The sequence below is a fragment of the Plectropomus leopardus genome, chromosome 10, assembly GCF_008729295.1.
Source record: "Plectropomus leopardus isolate mb chromosome 10, YSFRI_Pleo_2.0, whole genome shotgun sequence".
In the NCBI taxonomy this organism is placed as follows: Eukaryota; Metazoa; Chordata; class Actinopteri; order Perciformes; family Serranidae; genus Plectropomus; species Plectropomus leopardus.
Genome location: NC_056472.1, coordinates 10,573,872 through 10,599,161, shown reverse-complemented (window position 1 = coordinate 10,599,161; position 25,290 = coordinate 10,573,872). Strand labels below are relative to the sequence as shown.

Sequence of the window (25,290 nt, the reverse complement as noted above, 5' to 3'; positions counted from 1 at the left end):
AGACATATTAAAATGATTGTGGTGTGATTTTTGTGAGGATGTACCAAATAATGATGTTTCCCTAAATGTGTAGAATATGATTTAGAGGCTGGTCGGGACATATCTGCAGCACAACAGTATTTAGTGCAATTTTAAATTGCAGTAAGCCATATTGCAATTTTAAAGCTACAAAAAAATGTTGAGGCTCCCTTAATGACTGGGGGAAATATATTAACCAGATTTGACAGTTTCTGACTGTGATAAATAGTGTGATTTTGGAGATTTTTAAAGAAAACATGTCTGTAATACCCACTTGAGGGTTTTCAGGTGTTGAGGGTATTTCAAATAAATGCTGTGACCATTTAAAGTTGAATTTCCCTATCACTAAGCAAAATCAAAAACACAACTTCCTCCCCAATGCTTAAAAAAATTATCTGAAGTGCCTACTTCTTCTACCACTGAAGACACCATTGTTGGGCAGTGAAAACAGGGAGGTTTGGATTCTGAGCAATATTATAATGAGCAAATCACTCCATGCTTCCATTCATTTATAACAATAATTTAGCCACTGGGTAAACCTATAAAAACCACATTCATAATCTCATCCCATAATCCTTTCTTTTTTTTTTTTACTTGCAAAATTTGGCTAAAATAATGGGCAAATTAATGATATACCTATGAGCTAAGCATCATACCCATCCATGATCATGCCCAGCCGTGCCCAGCATACCAGCATGTAGCTAAATCTTGAACTTCCGGATTTCTGTCCAGTCAGATTCAGATTAGGAAGCGATTGCTCATTCAACCAATCAAACCCAGACTCGGCGGAGTGGCGACCAATCACATTGCTACATCGGGCGTTGTTATCCCGCCCTCTGCTCATTCAGATAGTCAACCTACTGTACATGGATTTTGGAGACAGGTTAGCTAACGGTGAGCCTCGTACATCTGTGAGTATATTATAATTATGACATTATGCGCGTGTGTTAGCCAAACGTAAGCCATTAGCAATGCTAACGCTGAATTGTGTCATTCCGAATGGAAACGGAACGAACTTAAACTTTAGCTAGTTGACTTTAACAATACTTTGTCTCAAACGACGTCTCGGCATTTTTAAACCGACAATGGCAAGTTTGGGGTGATGAGTCTCTATGAGGAGAAAAGTAACGGCTGACATTAGAGGACAGTGGACTCTTGGACAGGTATGTCACTTCGGCTACTTTCGTGGTTGCTGCTGCTCGTGTGTCTGGATGTGTTCAGACATGAAGTCCCGGGGGCTCAGGCACACTCGGTACCCAGTGCTGCCAAAACTTTAGTTTGGGGACCAGGACTGGAGGCAAACATCGTCCTTCCAGCTCGATTCTTCTACATACAGGCGGTGGACAGCTCTGGGAAAAAGTGAGTAACACTTCAGTTTGGCCTGGTAATGTTGCAGCCGGGACGTTTTTCCAGTCGCAGCAACTTGGGAAATTTTATTGGCAAGCAATGCTGCTTTCAAGAGCTCCACGTAGATTTGGGTTTTGTCAGAAACGAATTTCTTTGTTGTTTTTACGTTGATTAAAAAAAAAAATGTAAAAGGGGAGCTTGAATTCTTAGAAAAAAAAACATGAGAAGAGGGCAAAAACAAAAATACACCCCCAAATTATCAAGAAATTTGTAAAACAAAACAAAAAAAAGTACAAGGAAATGACCTGAAAATGAGTTGAAATGGCCTAGGTGCTTAAAACTACAACGATTCTGTAATATAATTTAAAATATGCAATTATAATTCTAAGCATTAAATATAGTTGATTCCTTGATTTTGTCCTTTTCCCTAGACATTTTTATCTAGCTTTTTTAAAATAATTGTTTAAATCTACTTATTTCTTGCAGTTTGTTGAGCATTTCTTGCCATGTTGCTCAGTGCCTGTTTGTTTGTTTGTTTGTTTTTTTTACATGTTTTGAAAGAAATTCAGCCAGTTTGCTCAGGGCTCAAAGGTTTAAATATTTATGAAAGGGGTCTGAAAGCAGCACGGGAAAAGAGATGTCATGTTTCAAAAGATTAATAAAAACTACAGTATTTAAAAAAAAGGCATCTCTGTCATTGATGAACTACTCTTCATTTGGCAAAGATGCAGCCCTCAGTAATATTTGTCTAGACTTCAGTGTTTAGATGTTATTTTTCCACCAAGAAATTAATATAGTCAAATGTAACAACACTCAATTTTTCAATTGTAACTTATGTGGAAAAAACCCTCATATTTAGAGAAAATATGGTTCTTTTTAGATGTCTTTGAAGCAAATTTGTGAAACTACAACCTCTTTACAATTTTATTGAAGGTTTTCATTATTTATGAGAGGGGAGGGGGTAGTGTAAAATGAGGAAGGCGCTCCAAATCATTTTTTTAAGCACTGGGGAAGAATTTATGTTTTTTTGAATTGGCTTAGGGAAGAGACTTTAAATGGTAGTATTTTGTATTTATTTTAAATACCCACAGAACCCCAAAACCTGCAGTTTGGTTTGGAAGTCTTGTTTTCCTTAAAATCTCCAAAATCACACCATTTATCATAGCCTGGATCTGCAGAGTATGGTTATTTATGATGAAGGGAGAGTCATGTATTTTCCCCCAGTCATTCAGGGAGGTTCGAGGAAAACTCTGTGAAGCTCTGGGGAGTGTCATGATATTAAAATTAAAAAAACGAAGGCGCACCCCAGCTAACCCCTATTCTGATAAATAAACTACAGTTGCCTGGCAGTGGAGAACTCCATGACTACAAAGAAAACCACAACGACAACATAGTAAGTCTTTTAAGCAACGTTGAAATTTAAAACTAGAGAGAGAGCAGACATGAAAGTTTGCACCCCAGGGAGAAAGAGCCAGGCAACCTCACCTAACCTCTTTCATAGAAAAGCTCCCATGGGCCTAATGGAGGTATCTGCTCTCAGTGGGAGTCACTTTCACACATGTTTTGGGTGTCAAAACAGATCATTTTCTCACTTCCATTCATGCCTACAACAAAAAGTTAAGTTATTGTTGTCTAATGGTTCACAAGAGGGACAGTAGCATTGTGCCAATATCAAGAAGACATGAAGTTATACATGACACAACAGACTCCCTTTTGTGCAAAATGATGTTTAATTACAAATTTGTCAGAAAATAGTAATAGGTAGTTTTAATTTTATAATTATCCTTAGAGAGTAATGTTGAATAGCTAAATCTGTTTTGGTACAAATGTCTGTTCAAGACTCACAAAACCTTTTGCACATGGCTTGTGCTGTACACTAAAGAAAGCATTTTTGACCTGTGTGCCCTCACAGTTTAACAACATCACCTGGTGAGAAGACATTTGATGTGAAGATTGTGTCTCCAGTGGAGCACTTCACCAGGATTTGGATCCAAGTCCTGGATCGTCAGGATGGCTCCTTCCTGGTTCGCTACAGAATGTATGCCACCTACACGGACCTTCACATCCACATCCTGATCAAGAACAAGCATGTCGCAAAGTCACCATTCATTCTCAAAGGTAGAACGCAAAAAATAAATTTTAGGACAAGATGCATGTTTTTGTTGCACGTTTACTGCAGATAAAAGAGAAAGATTTAAATGATGTTTCTGTATTATTCTTCTACAGGTCCAGTCTACCATGAGGGTTGTGACTGTCCTCAGCCCAGTGGATCTGTGTGGGAGGCCCACATGCACTGTCCTCCATCCTTCCCTCAGATAGACAGAGACCTGGCCCTCTACGCCAGTGTTGACCCAGATCGTAACGCGCAGGAGATCCCACAGCGCTTTGGACAGAGACAAAGCCTCTGCCACTACACTATTAAAGATAATAAGGTACCTTACACCTCTGAAACAAACACTGAGGAAATAGCAAGATATACAGTAAATATCAGTCTATGGAGTCAAATCAAAACCAAACGGTTTGTTGATTTGAAAAAGAAAAAAATGATTGAAAAAATAAAATTTGAAACTTTGAAAGCTTAAGTTTTGATCTTGAATTTTTATTTTTTTTTAATGTAGGACAAGGTTCATTTAGATTTAAATATAATTTATTAAATATAATTTAATTCTGATAGTCTTTTGAATAAATTATTTATTTTTACTTTTAACTTTTATATAATTCCATATTTTAGGTCTTTTTCAGTTGCAGGTTTTATGTTTTCACATTTAGATCTTAATTATTTTCCGCATCTAAATCTCTCTTTTTTTTTGTTTTAGATTTTTTTTGTCACTTTCAAATCTTCTTTTCACTTTCAGATCTATTTTTTTCAGGTTTTTTTTTTTTTTTTTTTTTCAAATTAAGAATCCTTTTGGCCTTGATCTGGCTCCTTTACATGCAGCTCACTACCCTCAAAAATGCTGAACAACGTCATAACCAAAGGGCAGTGCAGTAATAACGTGTAGTGTTTCTTTAGGCTGAATAGTAATTACAGCCATGTGATAATGTAAAGTGGGCCAGGAGAGCCTGGAGCAATGTGACACACCTGTAAGAACAGTCTGTCAACCAGGTATTTACTACTACAATCTTCTCAAAATACCACTGTGGACATCAACCCATGTTCCTGTAATAGTGATACGTCTAAAGCCCTATTGCCACAGTGCTAGTATTACCTGGAAACATGCAGTAATTTATCAGCTGCCATTACAATCCCATTGTAATTTATACATTTGTTTTTAGGGAGCATTAGGTTGAGCATCCACTTACAAAATTAGTTCTGTGCAAAACCCCCCAAAAAATCCAGATTTACAAGTTTAGTAGTTTTAACAAAACGATTCATCAATATCTACATCTTTTTTCCTTTGTAACCGAGATAATTTCAATAATAAACATGAAAATTTGCTCTTGACCCTAGTCTTGACAGTACAATCATATTTCACTTCAAAGTATTAGCTTTACATAACTTTTGACCGTATTATATGGTCTTCATCAGCACATTTGGTACTTTTAATTTATATTTTTGTAATATTTTTTATAAACATGTATTCTTTCACATACTTTTGAACAAAATAGTCCTGTATGTTATACCTTTATATGTGCAGCTTTGTTGTCGCTGTTCAGAGCTGTTATGTCTATTTACATATAAGTACACTAAAGGACTTCATCGAAATAATTTTATGTGTTCACATTAACACATACCTTGCCAATAAAAGTGATTCTGAAAAGTAATTCCTTAACACACCTGTGGTGCTTTTAGGTTGATACAGATTTTATGCTTTCTTTAGGTCTATGTCAAAACTTTTGGAGAGCATGTTGGTTTCAGAATCTTTATGGATGCCATCCTCCTGTCACTCACCAGAAAGGTAAGCCCCTGAACTATCTGTGTAACATTAAAACATTAGAGAAATTTTGATCTTTGCCGTTAATACGATTATTATTTGTCACTTGCTTTTAAAAAGTGAGAAAAAGGGTGGAATTCTATCTGCCACGTGATGCTATGATGCCCAAAGACTTTTTCACATAGACTTGTATGGAAAAAGAGACATTGTTTGTTTCGATAACATTTGAAAAGTCTAGAAGAGCTGCGTAATTAAATCCTTTTAATCCTAATTTATCAGCAGCTGAATGTGTTTGGTACCACTGAGCACCTTTATAGGAATCGATAGGGCCCCTGCTCAAACACTGTATCCAGTTCTCTTTAGACATCCATGGATTGTGATGCTGTAGAAAGATTCAAAGTCTTCAAGTATGCACATTTTTGTAAATGAAAGTAAAGCATACTCCATTTCCCTCCCTCCGATGTTGTGTCGTTCGTCCAGGTGAAGCTCCCCGATATGGAGTTCTTCGTTAACCTTGGTGACTGGCCATTGGAGAAGAGGAAACCCACTGAGAAGATTCATCCTATCTTTTCCTGGTGTGGATCTAACAATACCAGAGACATTGTCATGCCCACCTATGACCTGACTGAGTCTGTCCTCGAGACCATGGGAAGGTAAGGCTGTGCATCCATAACACAAGCATGTGAAGTCATTTCTGATTAAAGTGGGGATGTCCCAATCCAATCTCAAAGATTAGTACTGAGGCCAATCAAGGATTTTTTTGAGCTATTTAGAGCCTGATCCTTTGTTTTCGTCAGCTGTCACACTGTTTTTTTTTTTTACTTGCGGAGCTTTCATGCACAGCAACTCAGAGTGTAGCTGTTGTCAACTCTCCATCTTTCCTTCACTCCGCATCCCTCCTACCAAGACACCACACGCCATAAATTACAGAAAAACGCAGTAGAAGTTTACCTGTGTTATTTACCGAAGTTATGAGCCCCCATTTTATTTCAGCTCGGTTTGAGAGTCTCTTGTGTTTTGCTGTCATCAATGGGGTTTCACTGCGGGCAGAGGAGAGACAGCAGTGAAGAACAGATGATAACCACACTCACTTTGCCACTGCAAGTAAAAGAAAAAAAACCTTCGAGCAACTTTGTAGAAAGTATATAGGATGTCACTGCCGCATAAATATTCTATTAAAGCACCACTCACACCTGGACCCTCTTTAAGGAATATTCACTTGAAAATCTTTTGAGTATAAACTACCAACTGCCTGTATGCCTGGTGGCTTGGAAAAGTTTGTAGCTTGCTTTTTAGTGGAGGACGAGAGTCGTAGTGAGTTGGACACATTGCAATCCTGAAGTCATTAAGATGATTTGCAATATGCTTTTCTTCCCCAGGCAGATGACGATAGGGACAAGCAGGCTTATGTATCCAGACCGCGCAACAACATTGTCACAGCGCAGACTGAATAATGTGGAACAGAAATAAACCTGTGTCAGGGCACTCGTTATTTCCTCAGCGTTGCTTCATGCATTTTTATGCAGTGCGAGATAGCCAACTGGTGTGTGACAGCATAAAAAATTCCAAATATTTTATTTTACATCTAAATTAAGCCAGCCGAACAGCTCTCCATATCACGCATGCATTGACTTTTTGCCCTGCAGAAATTCTCACCCTGTAATGACAGATACTCGCTCAGTCATCAGGTGTATCCAGTGTCGTCTGTAGCTGCTGATCTCTGCACGACAAAACTGTATTTTATATTCGCAGCACTGAACCGGTGAAGGGAGTTTTTCATAAAGCAAAGTGTGTGCAACAGGGTACGAATTTCTAGGCACTGAGGTAAAGCTGACATTATGAAGTCAATCCATTACATGGGTAAGATAATAGGAAGAGATTATTTGTATATGCACAACTGTGAAGTTCTTATTACTGTCTTAATCTTCCTTTCATGATTCAGCATGTCATTATCTAATTTGGACAACATACTGTGCATCCAATGAACAGAGTCAGTCTGGACATGATGTCAGTGCAGGCTAACACAGGGCCACCATGGCCAGAGAAGAATGCCACAGCTTTCTGGAGAGGCCGGGACAGCCGTCAGGAACGCCTGGAGCTGGTCAAGCTTTCAAGGGCTCACCCCACCATGATAGATGCTGCCTTTACCAACTTCTTCTTCTTCAAACACGATGAGAGCCTCTATGGGCCGCTGGTCAAACACGTGTCTTTCTTTGACTTTTTCAAGGTGAGTGTTCTGAAAAATGCTTTGGAGTCTTCATTAAATGATATTTCTTATAACTTTTAAACAAATCATGCCATGTAATAGTAAGGAGCTGCTATTGCTGCCTGACTGCCTGAATTAACACTTAACTCTGCAGGGCTTTGCAGATTTTAATTGTTTTTTAACCATAGGAAGGCATTTTCAGCAAACAAGCTCAGACAAGCTGAGTGTACCCAATTTGCTTGGCACAGAAAATCAGAGCCTAAGAAAACTAACGTCTGGTTAGGAAAGTAAAGACCCAGATATTTTTCTCAGGAGATGATGGACTAAACCCGTGCTCAAGGGCCTCGGGATACTGGACCTATTTACATGATCTAGTTTGCCAGAAAGACATGTCCTGTGGGATGTAGCTGCTGTGTAAAGTGACATTTTTTGCTAACACATGAGCTGTAACTTAATGTGTGTGATAGTGTGCCAGGACATAACTCTGTACGCATTAAATATGATATCAGCCTTAAAGCACGGGAAGGCGGTTGAATTTTGGTGTCATCGGGTAAAAATTCTGTAATAACTTCTGAGCATAATGTAATTCAAGTTTTCTGAGAGAACAGTAAACCTCGGCGCCTTGGCTTGGCTCTGTTTTCAGGTTTAAGATATTCTACCCCGTGATGGAAGACTTTGGCCAATCACAGGTCATTTTCAGAGATATCTGTCAAACTCAGCAGAACTGATAAAATATGAATCAAGATTTTCTCTCCTCAAATGTTTTCAGAAATGTGCTTTTTGGCAGTAAAATGGGAAAGTTTGCTTTGGCAGGATTTAGTTTTGGTTCAGTTGTTTTCAACATGGTGGCTGGGTCACAAACGTTCTCATTTTACAGCTAAACAGTACACTAAATTATGTTCCTGAAAACATTTGAGGTGAAAAATAGACAATGCAATAACAGATTCTTGATTAATAGTTAATCAGCGCTGCCTAATTTGACAGTTTGACGATATTCACAAGCAGTGATTGACAGCTGCGTTAGAGACTCCTCGCTCTGATTGTTTTTTTTTTTTTTGTTTGACTCTTATAATGCCATTAGGATCACTTTAAGGGGTATGATTGCTTTTTTCACAAATTATTTGCCTCATGTACTACTGTCAGTATATAGTAAGTTATAAAAAAAAAAGACCTTTTGTTATATTTGCTTCAAAAATTGCCTATTGTAGCTTCAACAGTTTAAATTGTTTTCTAACTTGCTTTTCAAAGCATTTTTTCTACATTGATGATAAAGAAAGTCAATAAATGATTATTTCTCTCTCATATCTACCACCAGTACAAGTACCAGATAAACATTGATGGCACTGTGGCTGCGTATCGACTGCCTTACCTGTTAGCAGGAGACAGTGTGGTCCTAAAGCAGGATTCTGGTTACTATGAGCATTTCTACAACGAGCTTCGGCCGTGGGAGCACTACATTCCAATCAGGGCGGACCTCGGAGACCTGCTGGAAAAGATCCAGTGGGCTCGTGACAATGATGAAGAGGTGATAATTACTGGCTTGCATGGTGCATTATATTTTTGTTATGAATTGGGGTAATTTCTTATGCTCATTTATAAGCCTCTTTTAAAGTTAACATAGATGACTTTTATCAAGATGGAGTGTATTATTGATGTCTGTGATGATGATATTAAGAAAGATTAAGACTGTTGCTGTCTTTCAGGCAAAGAAAATTGCACTGGCGGGTCAGCAGTTTGCCCGCAACCATCTTATGGGAAACAGTATATTTTGTTACTACTATAAACTTTTTCAGGTAATATTTCTGCAGTTGCAGAGTCTGTCACACACAGCATAAGTCAGGATGTACTTCCCGGTCTGTCATAGTCCTGTCTTTAAGTTTCATGTTCGTCTTACAGGAGTACGCCAAACTCCAGGTCACAGAGCCCAAGATTCGTACAGGCATGGCGCTTGTGGAGCAGCCCATTGATGACCTGTTTCCATGTTCCTGCCACAGGACGAGGGTAAGGGACACCGTTAAGTTTCCCTTGAATCAGTTGCTTTGAATTGTTTCATCTCATCTCAGCTTACAGGTTAACACCAGTAGAATCTACACAAGCTTGCGTTGTCTGCAAAGATACACTTTAGACAGAAACTTAGGAACGTCCTCAAATTCAAGAAACATGTCTGGGGCTGCTGGAACTGGCCTTTGACCACCTGTCATTTTTCAGAACAGGCCCCCAAAGAAAAGCAAGTTGAGCTTCTTTTATGTTGAAAAAGATTTGAAGCATAATTATCTGTCACTGGACACCTGAACTTCCACTCAGACTTGTAGCAGAACAAACCAGATCCACTTCTCACTGTGGTAAATAATACATTGGTGGGCTTAGGCTTCTCGTTGGTGATGATAATCAGAAAAAATACCAATATTAATGTTGAAACTTTGGTTCCACTCAGTCTCAAGACTATACCATTTTACAGAGTGTGGCTCCCTCTGGTGTATGTTTGCTGTTACTGCACCTTAATAAATATATTCAAGTTGAAGATAAAAATGATTCTACGTTATGTGAAGTCACCAAACCCTATGCAGTTAATTAAAATGGTTTAAATTGCCCTGTTTTTGTTGGCAATTTATGATGGCACACATTTTGTCCCACATTCTCAAACAAATTCAGCTAATAATATTGTTTTGTTTGCTCTTTTTTGTGTTTTCCAGGTAAAGGATGAACTTTGATTGACCTGTCATCCAGTTACAGAGCAATCCTTCATATCTGATATTCTGCCAAAAACAAAATGTTTCAGAGTGTTCAATGATTGTATGACTATTACATGAATATCACATCTCATGTTTTAAAATAAATATTTTTCTTTTTGTATGTTGAAAGTGATTACTCTTTTTTTCTGCCGTTTTAAGTGATTGTTCACTATTTATTATTGGATAGGAGAGGGACGTTCAACTTTAAATTGTTGTATTTTGTATTTAATTTGAATAATCTCAGAACCTCAGAATACGCTGGCTGGTTTGAAAGACATATTTTCTTTTAAATTTGCAAAAATCACACAATGAATCACCCTGTCTTCATCATAAATAACCGAATTTCACAGTTTCTGGCTAAGATAAATTTTCCCCCAGTCACTCAGGGAGGTTCAAGGAAAAATATCTGTAGCTTCAATCAGGCTGTTGTGGAGTTTTCAGTCTGACATTTCCTGCATATTTAAGCACAGGATTTTTACCTCTGTATGTTCAACGTAAATTTTCACCAAAGACCTGATGTACTGAAGGGTTCTTGAGCAAGACAAACAAACAAACCCTGCCAGCTCTGTAGTTGCTGTTCTGTAGCTGAATGTTAAAAAAAAAAACATCTGCACCCTGCTGAGCCAGGGTGTGTACATGTAAATAAAATATCTGGGATTTCCTTTGTTCAATTTTTATAAATATTAGGCTGTAAAAGTCATCAAATATTCTTGAATTTGAACTTGTGATGTCTAAGGTACCACAAAAATGTTATCTAATTTCACTTACCCATCTTTGTATGTTTTGTTTTGTTTTCCAAATGAGTCAGGCTGTTCTGCATAAAGTCTGCAGTTCTGATGTTACATATCTTTAAACCCTACCACTAAACCTAGTCCTGTCTTTTTACTTTGCAGTTAGCTGGTGGCAGTGATGGATGAAGTGCCTGAGAGCCTTTACTTGAGTAAAAGTACATTTTATTTAGGATATGTTGTCAAGTAAAAGTGAAAGTTCATAGAAATGTGAAAACTCAGGTACAGATACTCCCCAAAAAATACTTAAGTAATGTAACAAAGTATTGTTACTTTCTTACAGTACACCACTACCTGCAATGCTTGAATAATAAAAAAAAACGATGTGTCCAAAAAACAATCTTAAATTTAGTCAGAAATAATCTTAAAAAACACTAAATCTAAGTGTCTGATTGCTGAGACACCCTGCAGCCATTGTTTGAATTGTTCACATTGCTAACAAACGGTAGCATCACAGAAACAGACTCTCGTTTGATTTCTATGGATAGCAGTCATATTGTAGCAGTATGAAGGGTCATCAAGTAAGGCTGTAATGAGCACTCCTGAACAGTAGATGTCAGTCACTTGCAGACAGCATACACTTTGGGAATTTTAAAGACGAAACATCCCGCAATGGACAAGTATGCAGAGGTAAAATCTGACAGAACTGCAAGCAAATGGGGCTCTAACAGCTGGCTACCTCTGTGTAATACTTGAAGCTGTTACATCGCGTTATAAATAATAACGTGAATCCATTTTGACGCAAATCCTAAAAATATCCCGCGTGATATGAATGGTTACATTATGTATATTGCTCTCTCACTCCTCGCTGATTTTCAGGACACACTGAAGGTGCCATTTGGGACAAAGTATCTGGAGGCCGCCTTGTGTCTCCCTGCCTCAGTAACAGATGTTCACACAGCTGTCATCCTCACACACGGAGCTGGTGGAGACATGAACTTCAGACATCTGCTGTCTCTGGCACATGCCTTAGCTTCACATGGCTTCCTGTGTCTCCGTTTCACATGCAAAGGGTTAAACTTGGGTTACAGAGTGAAGGCCTACCGTGCGGTGTGGGTAAGCGTTTTCATTCAGTCATTCATTCATCCAAGACATAGAACTCTTGAAGAGACTGTTCGTTATTTATGAGACAGCAGGGGCGGTGCAAAATGGGGGAGGCATGTCAAATATTTTTTTTTACGCACTGATGAGGGATTTGTGTGTGTGTGTGTGTGTGTGTGTGTGTGTTTGTTATTATTATTATTTGGCTTGGGGAGGGACATACAACTTGAAATTATTTTATTTTCAATTACCTATCATAACCAAAAAACTGTAACAGCAGGAAATATTCCCGGATTTTCACATTTGTGACAGTAGTTTAGCACAGCAATAGTGGAAAAACCAACGTTTTTTTCAACCCAATAATTTCATTTTCATCTTTTAACCTCTGATGGAGGATTTGCATTTGCTTAAGAAATGTATTTGGAAGTAACTCCCACTTGTGTTATTTGATCATAACATTTGTCCCAATAGCTATATATGGTGTGAATATAAATGTGTGTGTGTGTGTGTGTGTGTGTGTGTGTGTGTGTGTTTAGGGTGTAGTTATGGTGGAGGAAGGTTTATGCCTTTTCTCTGAGTCACTCAAGGAGGTGCAAAACAAAATATTTGTAGCCTTGGGGAGGGTCAAGATTTTTAAAAAATGAAATTAAGTCACATCCCAGCCACCCCTCTTTCTGATAAATAAAGAACAGTCCCTTATTCATTCAATAGTCTTCCAGTGCTACTATAACAGATTCCAAATCAGTGAGATGCTGTACACACTTGTGTTTTTCCTCCAGGACTATTTGAATTCTCTGAAGAAGTTTACCATAAAGCACATATTTGTTGGAGGTAAGCAGCAATAGCAGGCTTACTGTTCATCACATGGAATAGATAAGTTAGTGTGTCACCACATTTCTAAGTTTTTGGAAGTTGAATGAACAATACAAAAATAATCAGTACTGTCAAAATCTGTGTGACCCGTCCACAGGCAGGTCAATGGGATGTCGTGCTGCTGCAGCCTTAGCCAGGCAGCTGAGTGATGAGTCGGAGGATGCAGTGCAGGGTGTCATCTGCCTGTCTTTCCCCCTGCATCCCCCGGGACAGACACATGCCCATCAGCAACGCAGTGAAGATCTGAGGGGGTTACCTGAACACATGCCTGTGCTCTTTGTGTCAGGCACCGAGGACAACATGTGTGACAGGGTGAGGATGTTTTGGGGACTCATTATTCTGCCCTGAGTGCCATTTAATTCATACAGTTATAGGATTTCCTTTGTGTATTTACATCATTTATGTGCGTTAAGTTACTTATTGTTTTTCTACAGTGTTCTCCTTTTGTCTCAGTACATTCTTCATTCTTCATAGATTTCCCAGTTTAGTAATATATTTCTGTCTATATATCTCAGTCACAAATTTTACGTGTTTTTATTCACTTTGCTTCTATATTCTGTCATGTTTTCCAATTTCCCTAAATGATACTTGCAGAAGCCCTGTATTGTTCTGATTGTTTAGTCCAGTCCTCATAACATAGACAATATACCATGTTGTGTGTGCTGTTTTCTAATTATTCTATTGTCCCAGCCTGTGCTATGTCTTTGTTTGTTCATTTTGTGATTGTGCTTTTTGCTTTCTGTCTTTGCTCAGGACCTCTTTGAAGGGATGGTACAAGAAATGAAAGCTCCAGCTGAGGTTTTTTGGCTGACAGGAGGCAGTCATGGACTGACAGTGAAGGGAAGGTCGGAGGATTCTGTGTTGGATGAAGTAAACTCACAAGTCATCACCTGGATGAGTAAGCAGGGAGCATAGACTTATGTATTTTACTTTCTCTGTTTTGTTATGTCCATCTAGTTAAATAATAAAGGATATATATTTTTACATGATGAGGAAAAGTTGTTTTGTCTTTTTTTTATCAGAAACTTTTGATAACTTAATGGAAAATTACTCCAACCAAAAACATGTTTAATGTTAAAAACTAAGTCTTTAGCTGGTTAAACATTGAGCCTGTGTTGCTTGTCTTCCACACAACAGTTACAGTAACTCAGCAGCGCTATTTCAAACAATCTACCTGCTGCAGAGGTGATGTTTTACAACTAAACTAGAACACTGATTGTAGTTGGTTTGTTGGTTAGTAAGTCTGGTGGATGATGGCGGGGTAAGTGGATACTGTAATGTCCACAATGTGCAAAATGAACTTTGGCTTCACTGCAATCAATATAAATTCCAAAAAAACAAACAGTAAAACACTGGGAGAGCTTGGAACTATACACATTAATCATATCTTTGTTATTATAAATTTCATGCAAAATAAAGGCTTTTCACTAATTTTGTTCCTAATGGGGTCCTATAGTCATCTAAATTACACTTCACAGGTACCTTACCGATAGTTACTATGGCAACTGGTCTCAGTAAGAATACAAACTATAGTGAGACCAAAAGTCAGGGTTAACCATGAATTAAGGTTAATCCCAAAATTAGTTGATTAAGTCACTATTGTCAGACATGCAAGTCAACTTCACTGAGTGTTTTTCTCTCTTTCTTTATTGTGCACAAGCTTATTTACAGAAATTCAAACATACATAGACAAGAGAAAAAACAACAACAATAATAATAAGAGGATAAAATCTGAAAAAAAGTAATAATAATTACAGGTACATTTTATCATGCGAGAGTTTGTGTTAAATGCATCATATAACCATTTAATAACTTAAATGTATAAAGAGTTTTTTGTTCTAAATATAAAATATGATGGGGCTATATTGTTCATTCATTAATAAAGTGTTCAGTAATCATAATATCAATAAATAAATAAATTAACATCTTAAAATAAAAAATAAACAAACTAAGAATGGACACTGACAGAAACAAACGCAAATAAAAGATTCATATTCAATTCAAGTTTTCGTAATTGTATAAAAATCTGTTGCTTTTTTTGTTATTTTTGCAAGAGAGGAAAGCGTTGACTTGAAATCAGTCAAGAAAAGATGAAAAGAGGATTGTGAACCTGTGCCTTTAAGCGGAACTCTGACGTTTACATTTAGTCGAATAGGATTGGCTGGCTGACTTCCGCATGCATTTTTTCTTTTTTTTCTGCAGGGAAGCATGGCACGGGAACCCTGGAACAAGATAAACATTGCCTTTCCCGGTGCCGTTTCTAGTGTCCGCATACATTTCAGCTCGACTACAGGTAGGATTTATGGGTCGGATGCCGACAAGATAAATGACGTTGACTTTATATCGCGATGTCTGTGACCAAACTGCGCTAAACACTGTGTATATATGCTGTTTGCAATCCACGTGGGAGGGCATGGCTCTACCCTCTGAAGCGCTTATGTGCTTTATTAGCATTATATTGAATAAAGTGTGATATGTAGGTGTTGTTTCTGCTCTGTAGATGCACGTGTTAAAGCCCTGTTGGTGGAAAATGAGAAGGTGCTTAAACTTATTCGGAGTGAGATTCTTCAAACGGAGATACGAGTTCTCTACGAGCTGCTGTACATCCTGAATAACAGCTTCAGGGGCAACAAGACGTTCAAAGGCTTAAAGCAGGTGAGGACTCTACAGGTGTGTGACTGTAGGTCTGTTACAGAAGAACTAACTAATATGTATGTGTTATTGCATGTTTCATATGTTGTTTTGTGCCTCAGGTTGAACAATGCATCCACAGACTGAAGAGCATGAAACTTGATGAACCTCTTCGGGAGCTGACTGAGCTGTGTCCCAATAGGATTCAAAGGTAGGAAGCTTTATTGGTTCAGGGTGGTGTGCTGTGTGAACATGCAGGCCTACATCATAGTTTTTAACGACACACATTGTATGCAATATGTAATAATGTAAAACAAACACTGGAGTTTCATCATGCTTCAAATATACAGACCAATAATATCTGTGGGTTCAGGCAACGATCTTCCACGTCAGGTCAGACTGTTCCTACTTTGTGAGTTTTGTTTGATACACTGTTAAATAATATACAAAATAAAAACAAAAAAATGTAAAGTTTAAATTGACATTTCCAAAGTCTCCAAAGTCTATTGGCATGTTAAAATGATTAGCTTTTAAGTTTCTCAAGTAACTTATTTAATTAGGAGACAAAATGAGTTGTGGCAGTGGAAGTAATATTAGCAAATCTGTTAGAGAGGGCCACCGGCATCAGATTGTGATCACTGAGAAAATGTACCAGAGGTTATTAAGCCACAGCCACAGGCCGTCACTACTGACTCCTCACTCCATCGGCTCTTTGGCATATCAGTGAAACCATGATAGTTCGCACAATCTGTTGAAATATTATCAAAATTGCAATATGACAAGTGCAATATCCAAATCACAGGAGCTTCAAAAATTTTATAAAGGTAAAATGTGTCACAGCATGTCATCATAAATGATGAAATATGGTGCTGCAGAAATGCCCCAATCTACAAATCATATTCCACGTGTAAGGCAACATACTTGTTTGGTACAGACCCCAGCAAAACTCACATGGTCATTTTTTATTCTTTTTGCAGTGAAAACGAAATGCAAAATTATCCTTCCCCACTAAAATGGTGACTCATCTCGATACCGTTCAAAATGATTGCCATATAATCGTGCATTGCATATCGTGCAGCCCTAGTAGAATCCGCACATTACAACAATGATACATTCAGTTTATTGTGGGAGGCTAAAATTATCTGCTTATTGATTGTAATGTTGCGTGCGTGTGTTTGTGTGTTTTCAGGGGACTGAGCATCAAGGCCGGAGAGTGTGATGTCCCCAGTCAGCCCATGCTGGAGTGGCTCTGCCTCAAAGTGCTGGGAGCCACCAAGCTGATGAGCTGCATGATGAATCGCTGCAGCAGAACTTTCATGTATCCTTTCGAGAGAAGAAGCATAATTCTGACAGAAATCACTGAGGATCTGCTATTTGTTTTGTGGATTTCTCGAGCTTTACACTCTTTGCTGTCTTGATGTCACCTCATGAATGTGGCCCCTTAAGAGATGTTTGCTTCAGACTCGCAAGGCAGCAGATGAAATGGGAGGAGTTTGTCATTTTGAATATGGTGCTAACCAGCATGCTCAGTCGTCTCTGGTGAGTGCTCTTTGTTATTGTTACTTTGCATGTCGGCATCTCCAAAATTGGTGTTTTTAAACAGTTTAATTTATTTTAGTTTAGAAACCGCTTCCACAAATGTAAATCTTCTGCCTTTGTGCTCCATCAGGGTGATTGCCCGTGGTATCCTGGTCAGCCTGTCCACTCTGTATCAGCAGCTCCTGGAGCTCCTCAGAGAAGTAGCCAACGCCAAGCCCATGCCCTTTCTCACAGACTTCTCACTGCCAGAAGATATAGCTCACTTCCTGGGTCCTTCTGATGCATCTGTACTGACCAAAAAGCCAACACATATCAAAGAACACAAGGAGAAGCAGCAGCAACGGAGGGGGAGGAAACTTATTAAAGTCAAGAGCCAGACACAGACAAGGAAGGTTAAAGAAGATCTGGGTGTTGCTGTTGAAAGAGGTGTGGAGCTTCTCTGTATTCTGCGTGACACATTTAATGCAGGACAGTAAGAGGACGCTGTCTGAAGGACTTTTCACAGTAGAGGGTGACAGGCTTTCTGAAAACTGCAGATTTTGAAAGCTCTTGTTTTGGCTGACAAATCAGTCAGTGTCGTCTGAGAAGTTGGCCTTCCCGGCCACAGAAAGTTTACAAAATCATATTCAGTGTAGCCTTATGTGATTTGCCAGCATTGCAGACATTACTGTTGTAATTTTTGTCTTTTTTGCAGGTATAAGTCTTGACACTGACATGAAGCCTTTTCTTAAGGTATTCAAGGATTTCACTGAGGTATTTGAGCCAACCAGATGAAATATTTATGTGTTTTTTTGTTGTTGTTTTTTAATTTACAGATGATGGAATACCAAGTGTTGTCACCCTATGGTCTTATTTAATGATTACATAATTTATTTCAGGGGAAATCCATCCTACAGAAAACACACAAGCTGGACAAGAAACAAAATTTCAAGAAACAAGTGAGAGCGGCAACTACTTTCAAAGACATGGCGAGTCATCTGGAAGAAATGATCCCGTGGTGTAAATCCCAGAGGATGGAAAGGGAAAAACGCCTTTTAAAGTTCCTGCATTTAAAGTGCAGAAGGATGAGATGCCTGGAGGCTGCAGGTTACAAGTAAGAACAACACTGCAGAATATACACTCACTGTCCACTTTATTCGGTGCAGTTGTGCAGACTAATTTAAAACAAGAGCTCTGCCATACATTCTTACCTTATGAAATTTATAATGCAAATGTGTAAATTGTTTTTTATTATTGAGGTCATAGTTAAATGTGGTCTTCTACTGGACTACATTATATTGAGAGCTGTTGCTATATTTTTGTCCTCCCTATTTATAATAAAAAGTCCCTCTTAATGTACTACAGCCCACTATAACAACACCAAAAAAATGTATAATATGATAATAAACTTTATTTATACAGCACCTTAAAAATCAAAGCTACAAAGTGATTACATAGCTTAAACAGAAAACAAAAAAAAAACAATTTCTGGACTACAATGACATGAATCTGACAATTTCAATAATACAAGCCAAAATATACATATAATACCCCAAATTAATATGTGAAATAGAGGGCAATAATATGAAAAAGAGAATATATTTTGAAAATAAAATGATATGCTCGCATTCATAAAATACTCGAGTTTTGAAAATAGAATTATAGAAAATAGAATTTGGCAGAACCGTTGTATTGGATTGCGTCAGACTTTACAGGTGTTCTAATAAAGTGGCCACTATATGTGTGAAGCTGTTTAGCTTAAAATAACACACTTTAGTATTCTGTGACACAGTTGCTCCTAATACCAATTGTGCCTATGAATATCATTTGTCCTCATCCCCAGCGTTCAGAGGAAGCTGCAGACGTTCAGACTGGAGGCTTGCTGGGCTTCATCTCCTCACGGGTCGATGCCAAGAGCCTGTCGCTCCTCTGCTGCAACAAGGAGACATGCTGGCCTGAAAACTCGCTTGCAGTCACTCAGGCGTCGATTTAAGCCCTCAGCAGTCAGAGGTGGTGTGAAAAAGAGACTGCTGAAGAGACAAAAGACAAAGACGGAGTTCTCAGTGTCTGGCGACCAAAGGAACAGGACTACACACGACGCAAAATCTCAGACCATCAGCGGCGACAGCCATGATGACATCGATGACATATTTGCCTCTATAGGTTTGTGACACTTTGGAGTTCGACACACGGAGGAAACAAGGTACTGTATCGAGCCGAGCTCAGTGTATGGCAGAGTCCTCTGTTTGCAAACGAAAGATAAAATTTAATGTGCAATGAAAACTGATGATCGGACCTTATATGATTGATATGCAGTTGCCAAACAACAGCAGTGTCTTTTAAAGCAGAAAGTAGATAAAGGTGAGGATTTGGCATGTGACAAAGGAACCAGGCTGTAATCGAGCTAAGGGCGATGCGGTTTGGCTATCAGGACGCTCAAAATGGTGAAATTTAACAGTGGGGTAACATATTTTGAGTTTCTTGACGCCTAAATAGGGAATTTCGAATAGTTTTCATAGCTGGAATCTTCACTGCGGTTTCCTGATTGACTTGTAAACATGTTATTGAATGACAAACCAGGTTCAACTCTTGACTGATGTATTAGAGAATAATACAGAGCTGAAGGTGAGACATTCCAGGTGAAAAAAGCAGTTTTTTCATGCACTGGTCAGTTTTGATTTTTGGGCTGTTATGCTTCTATGACATGCCCTTTTACAGACTAGTAGTCAGTGGTTCTAAAACGTGAAATTTCAGAAAACATGGTAATACAAAAAATATTTGTCGAAATGTAAGTAATCAGCTGGGTACGTTTATGGGTGATATCTATTAGTCAAATTTTTACTCTAGTTCCTTTTTTGTCTAAAGATGTATAGGATTTCACCAAACATATCTTTAAAGGTCAATTTCTCAAAATTAGTTTTTTTCTTATAATCTTAAGCCAAAGATCTCAACTTAAGTACACTTACATACATAAAAGTCAATGAGGGAGACTGTCATTTTCAGTGGTGCTGAGTGCACATAGCATTCCATTGACATGACATGTAATGAATTTAAAACAATAGAACAAACAGCAATATATATTTAAAAAATAAATGAATTGATACAGTTATTATGATATTACTTGTGATTACCCCCCCCCCCCGTGAAAACCTATGTCCACAAAGTGAAATGAGAATATTTTTAACTTGGCTTAATCCAATGTTCAGATTTTTGTTAAGGCAATGTGTTCGGATCAGTGAATATTTAATGAGACAATGTCAGATTTAAAACTTCAAAAAACTTCTTGGCTTGCTCCATCTAATCAGCAAGTTTCATGGTGGTATCTGAATTTACTTGATTCAGCCGGGATGTCTCTCCTTAAACATTTTAAACTACAAAACATAAGAGCAGGCAAATCATAAAGAATGTCTGTTCCTGGAAAATTGCCCCTCGGCTCACAAGAAGCATTTCTTTGGAAGCATGTCTGCCTCTTCAAAGAACAACAAAAGTCATGAAACAATTTGCCTGCTCTTGACACTATAAAATTCCACCTACAAGAAAACTGATTTTTTTCATACTTGCTGTCAAGTGCAGAAAAATGTAGATTTTCTCCTGTGATGTCACATTTATACAATGAATGTCAACGCTCAGCTTGAATGAGTCTACATTTAGGATTCATGCAGTACTCATGGTAATGAAACAACTCTAAAGAAAGATTGTTTTTAGAAATTTGAGTCTGACCTGAATAATTTCAACCATTTCTGAGTGTTTCTGTTGACTGAGGAATAGCTTCATGACAAAATGTAATGAACTTGGATTGTTCCTGCGCCCTCAAACCATTGTGTTTCGGCACTGAACACCAAATGAGGCTTTAGCCCCTGTCAGACATTGACTCCTCTGTTGGCTACAGCATGCTTTCAGTGAAATAGTGTTATCAGAGCTATTTAGTGCTCATGTTCAACCCTCTGAAGACAGTACTACAGTGTAATAACATACAATTTCTTATGTTCAAAGAAATAAAATTGCTTTAATGAACCGTCAAATACTGCCAGTGCCTATTTTAAGCTATAAAAGCCATTAATGTTACAGATCCCCAGTCTAAGGAGCTTTTTAAGGCTCTCAGTGTATTTCTGGCTCCACCTGGTGGTGTTGATAAGTGAATGCATACAATGATTAGTTCCAGACTGTTGATTGTGTTTGGAGAATGTGGAATAAATCCGTCAACCCTGTTGATTGCAGTGCCTTTGGCGGAGGCAGTGTGAGAAAGCACTGTTGTCAGGCTTCTCTAAAATTGAATGTGTGCCTACAGAGACTGTGAGTGCCGATATGAAGAGAGAACACTGGCAGTGGTGTGTATTAGTAGGCAGGGTGGCCCCAGCTTCAGGCTTTTGAAGTCAAGTATAAGAGCTGTGCAGGTACAAGTGCCACCGCATCGAAACCACGCAGGTGTCTGGCAGCCCACAGCGACCGTGATTGCTCAGGAGTGGAGGCTGTGCACAGAATTAGAAGCTAAAGGGTTAGGTTTGTTGCAGCCTGTGTTTTTCCCTCCCACCATCTTATCATCCCCTGCCAAAGAAGACACAGCCCTCCCATCTGCACAAATACAACAGTGCACTTTTCTTCCCCCTCACTGAGCACTGACTGCGTGGAGTTATGGTCTCAAATCCGCCTGCCAGCTTTATTTGTGCATATAAGTCTGCAGATCACTGATTCCTGAGCTTTCTAGGTTTTATCGAAACCAGTTAGTCAAGGTCAGTGTTTGTGCTCACCTCCAGTGAGGGTAACGAGGGAAAGCTTTGAATGTCTGAAATCTGTATACACAGACATAGGAAGTCAGGCCCTTTTTTTTCTCTGCATGAATTTGAAGTGACTTTAAAATGCTCTCAGTATCCAGATTTTTACACTTGATACGAGGTACAATTTTAAAGATAATCTCCTGCACACTGTCAATCTTGCAAAAGAAATAGATTGATTGCGATGTTTCAGTAACTAAACCTTCATCAGGCATGAAATCCATTTGCCTGCAGGAGTTTGTCTACAAACTATGTCCTTCTCGTCCTACAAGCCTGCTTTGAAATAGATGTGCACTATTCTTTTGTTAAGGTACAAGTTTAAAGACACAAAGGGGGAATATACATGTCAGCAAAACCTTTTTAACGCTTTTGTCAACATGTCTCAGTTAAGGACTTTTTTATGCTGCAGCACCGGCGATAGCTGTTGCCTGAGGCACAATGTTTTCAGGTTGTCCATCCGTCCTGTTCTCATGAATGCGATATCTCAAGAACGCCATGAGGGAATTACTTCAAAATTGGCACAAACATCCACTTGGACTCAACAATGAACTGATAAGATGTTGGTGGTCGTAGGTCAAAGGTCAAGATCACTGTAAACTCGCCTTTCTCATTTTCATAAATACTATATCTCAAAAACACCTTGAATCTTCAAATTTGGCATAAACTTCCTCTTGGACTGAACCATGAACTGATTACATTTTGAGGGTTGGAGGTCAAAGGTCAGGGTCACTGTGATCTCAAAACATGTTTTGGCCATAACTGATTTGTAAATCTTTTCTTCAGTAGAAGCGAATGCACCAGTGTATAAATTAATGTACAAACAGATGCAAAAGGAGACGGTTGTGGAAAATATATTGAGTAAGTTTAATAATGAGGATGGTAGACGGATATACAAAGTAAAGAGCATAGGCTTAATATGGCATGAACTGTCAGCACTATAAAGATGTGTCACTGGTGCATTCTGTACTCACTGCACATAGTTGCACCAGTATCCAGACTGTGGGTGTTGAGATGATTAAAATGTTTACTTTTACCGGTCTTACGGAGAGCATGCTTGGGGAGAGATTACAATGCATTGCCAGTGAACAGTGATAAAATGTAAAAAGTTGACATGTATCTTGTCAGTAATTACAGAAAACCTACATACTAAAAATAATCAGCCGTACAAGTAATAAAAACACCTTACAGTTAGAGCCGGCATCATTATCTGGCTGAGGCAGCAAGACTTTAGCACGGTCTGCTGCCTCTGCTTAGAGCTGTGGGACACCCTGACTGTCTATCAGCCAAGAGTTATTCAATAGCATATAATTGTAAATAGATGGTTCCAAGTGGTTGGGTTTTGTGCTGGAATACAGCGTATTTTTGTAGGAATGGCTGGTTCTCCGGGGACTGTGAAAATGCATCAGTTATGGCCTGCGGGCATAATATGACCTAAAACAGGAGAAAGAATATAAAGGTCTGCGTTCCCAATATGCTGCTCTTCAATTTATTTTCCTCTCACCTTAATAGCAGCAGGGGAATAGAGCACATAAATGTTTCAGCTCTTAGCTTTTGTATGGCATGGTACTAAGGGATCCTCAACATTTATACTCAGAGGTGTATAAAATCAGTCACATCATTACCTCCACAGAGACAAAGAAACAAAACAAAGTAGAGCCATGGAGGCCAACCTAGTGCAGAGAGTTCTTGTAGTGCCATTCATTACTCAGCCTCCAAGTTCTCAGTGGTCTAAAGCATTTATTTTTACCGAGGCTACGGATGAAGAGGGGAAACAAGTAGAGGAAACATACAAGGTTGAAATCCTCATTAAGGCCAGAGGGAGACACTGAATATAAACAGTGCAGCAAATACAATCATTTCTTTAGTGTCTCCCCCCTTGCCTATAGGGGCTTTCAATCCCAATGCATTTAACTTGTTGATATAATGATAAAGTCCTGCGTTGGGGTATAACTGTAATTAAATTACAAATAAACATAAGTTTTATCTATTTCAGGCAGGGGCAGAGCACCAAGTTCTAGGTCCTTCTTTTCTTTCTTTCTTTTTTTTGGGGGAGGGCGTGTAAGGAGTGAGAGGGGTCTGAGACAGCTTCCATTATATTTTTTTATGCAAAGTTCAGTCTCTCAATGGATTTATTCAGCCAATTTTAATTTAGTTATGGCACTAATTACTTAGAAATAACAATAATAATTTAGAGGGAAAAAACAAACAAAAAATAACACACAAAACCAGGCTTCTTGAGCCCAATATTACAATTCAAATGTAACCTTCCCAACACTGATAATGTTTAGAAATAAGTATTTTGACATCTTTTCTACATAAAACAGATTTTCAACATATTAATCCTGTTGTTAACGGAGATCAAATTTCCTGGTGAAGGCTAACATACATTTTGTAGATTTTCTTTCTCCTATTCACAGAGGCTGGAATTCTTTATAACATGTTTCATCTAGTGAAAGGTTTCTGCTTTTTGTCCAAGAATATATGTGAGAAAAACCTCCAGAGCGTAAGTGCCTTTCATCAGTGCCATATGCTAAGAGGGCGGGGACCTGAAACATTCTGTATGTGAGTGCTCTACTCCCCTGCTGCAATTAAAATGGAGAGAAAATAAAGAGCGCACACCTTAATATTCTTTCTCATGTTTGAGGCCAACGTCTGCCAACCTGTGCTAACAAATTCTGCTGGGAGAGCACAATGGCAAGCATTTATTCAACTCTAAAAATATGAACTAAAAAAACCCAACTATACCATTATCATCCATCCATTTACTTTCTATGCTTGCTTATTCTCTTTCAGGGTCATGGATGGCCTTATTACTGCACTGCAATAAAAAACATTGTACTACCTGTACCATATGAGCTTTACAAAGCTCCATTTTTAATATGCATTTTAACAGGATTTCTTCAATCATACTATCATAAGAGTGTGTTTGGCTTCTTTTCTGAAACTCTGACCATTTGTGACTTCTCTACAGCAACCATTCTGAGGTAAGATAAAATCAGTGTTTTGTCAAAACAATGTCAGCGTTGAAGGCGAAACCAAATGGAATATGTTTCCTCCTATTTCAATTGCTGCTGTCATCCTCCTGTCTGTTCAAACAAAAATTGCTGGATGGCATGCTGTTTTCTGAAGCCATATTTCCTTCTGTAATTTTTTGAGAAGGAAATAGCCAGGCATTTCTAACATACTCTCTTGCTATCAGAAGAAAAGGCAGCTGGCCACAGATTTCAGCAATTTGTAGCACAGAGAAGTGCATGCAGTCTCATTAGAACTGTTTAATTAAACCTGGTCCTACAGATTACCAGTGTTAGTGTTTTGGCAAAGATGAAGATATATATTTTTTAAGAAGCCAGTGGTTTAGTATTTTAACTAACCACTTTGCAAACTGTGTCAGTTCTGTCAAGTTTTGGAAATCTGGTTGCTTTGGAACAGTTCTGATCATCAATTTATTATGAACATGAAAGAAATGATTTGTGAATATTTCTAAGATTT

The 25,290-nt window shown here is 38.4% G+C and overlaps 3 protein-coding genes across 5 annotated transcripts; all 3 read left to right on the top strand.

Annotated features, from left to right (window-relative positions):
* The first annotated feature begins 892 nt into the window (after positions 1-892).
* Positions 893-10,299, top strand: poglut2 (protein O-glucosyltransferase 2). Its single transcript, XM_042494731.1, has 10 exons — positions 893-1,377; positions 3,278-3,483; positions 3,592-3,797; positions 5,187-5,264; positions 5,721-5,893; positions 7,230-7,467; positions 8,762-8,971; positions 9,150-9,239; positions 9,343-9,447; positions 10,140-10,299. The coding sequence occupies exons 1-10, from the start codon at positions 1,184-1,186 to the stop codon at positions 10,155-10,157; spliced, it is 1,518 nt and encodes a 505-aa protein (XP_042350665.1). The 5' UTR covers positions 893-1,183; the 3' UTR covers positions 10,158-10,299.
* Positions 10,300-11,556: 1,257 nt separating this feature from the next.
* tex30 (testis expressed 30) lies at positions 11,557-13,864 on the top strand. 3 transcript variants are annotated; one of them, XM_042495250.1, is made up of 5 exons: positions 11,557-11,596; positions 11,786-12,022; positions 12,787-12,838; positions 12,978-13,192; positions 13,634-13,864. In XM_042495250.1, the coding sequence occupies exons 1-5, from the start codon at positions 11,579-11,581 to the stop codon at positions 13,793-13,795; spliced, it is 684 nt and encodes a 227-aa protein (XP_042351184.1). In that variant the 5' UTR covers positions 11,557-11,578; the 3' UTR covers positions 13,796-13,864. The 3 variants fall into 3 exon arrangements, with proteins under 3 accessions (XP_042351184.1, XP_042351185.1, XP_042351183.1); XM_042495251.1 differs by lacking the exon at positions 11,557-11,596 and adding an exon at positions 11,602-11,651; XM_042495249.1 differs by lacking the exon at positions 11,557-11,596 and having other exon boundaries at positions 11,610-12,022.
* Positions 13,865-15,088: 1,224 nt separating this feature from the next.
* Positions 15,089-21,043, top strand: nepro (nucleolus and neural progenitor protein). The gene is made up of 9 exons (XM_042494785.1): positions 15,089-15,173; positions 15,381-15,535; positions 15,634-15,722; positions 16,701-16,829; positions 16,973-17,050; positions 17,181-17,476; positions 17,745-17,803; positions 17,929-18,143; positions 18,873-21,043. The coding sequence occupies exons 1-9, from the start codon at positions 15,089-15,091 to the stop codon at positions 19,198-19,200; spliced, it is 1,434 nt and encodes a 477-aa protein (XP_042350719.1). The 3' UTR covers positions 19,201-21,043.
* Positions 21,044-25,290: the final 4,247 nt, after the last annotated feature.

What these genes read in the sequence shown, in the direction of transcription:
- tex30 (XM_042495249.1), top strand. Translation starts at nt 11,735, where the DNA reads ATGAATGGTTACATTATGTATATTGCTCTCTCACTCCTCGCTGATTTT. An exon ending in AGGCCTACCGTGCGGTGTGG is followed by an intron (nt 12,023 to 12,786) that starts GTAAGCGTTTTC and finishes TTTTTCCTCCAG; the next exon opens with GACTATTTGAATTCTCTGAA. An exon ending in AGGACAACATGTGTGACAGG is followed by an intron (nt 13,193 to 13,633) that starts GTGAGGATGTTT and finishes GTCTTTGCTCAG; the next exon opens with GACCTCTTTGAAGGGATGGT.
- nepro (XM_042494785.1), top strand. Translation starts at nt 15,089, where the DNA reads ATGGCACGGGAACCCTGGAACAAGATAAACATTGCCTTTCCCGGTGCC. An exon ending in ACATTTCAGCTCGACTACAG is followed by an intron (nt 15,174 to 15,380) that starts GTAGGATTTATG and finishes TCTGCTCTGTAG; the next exon opens with ATGCACGTGTTAAAGCCCTG. An exon ending in TATTCAAGGATTTCACTGAG is followed by an intron (nt 17,804 to 17,928) that starts GTATTTGAGCCA and finishes AATTTATTTCAG; the next exon opens with GGGAAATCCATCCTACAGAA.
- poglut2 (XM_042494731.1), top strand. Translation starts at nt 1,184, where the DNA reads ATGTCACTTCGGCTACTTTCGTGGTTGCTGCTGCTCGTGTGTCTGGAT. An exon ending in ACACTATTAAAGATAATAAG is followed by an intron (nt 3,798 to 5,186) that starts GTACCTTACACC and finishes TGCTTTCTTTAG; the next exon opens with GTCTATGTCAAAACTTTTGG. An exon ending in GTCCTCGAGACCATGGGAAG is followed by an intron (nt 5,894 to 7,229) that starts GTAAGGCTGTGC and finishes TCCAATGAACAG; the next exon opens with AGTCAGTCTGGACATGATGT.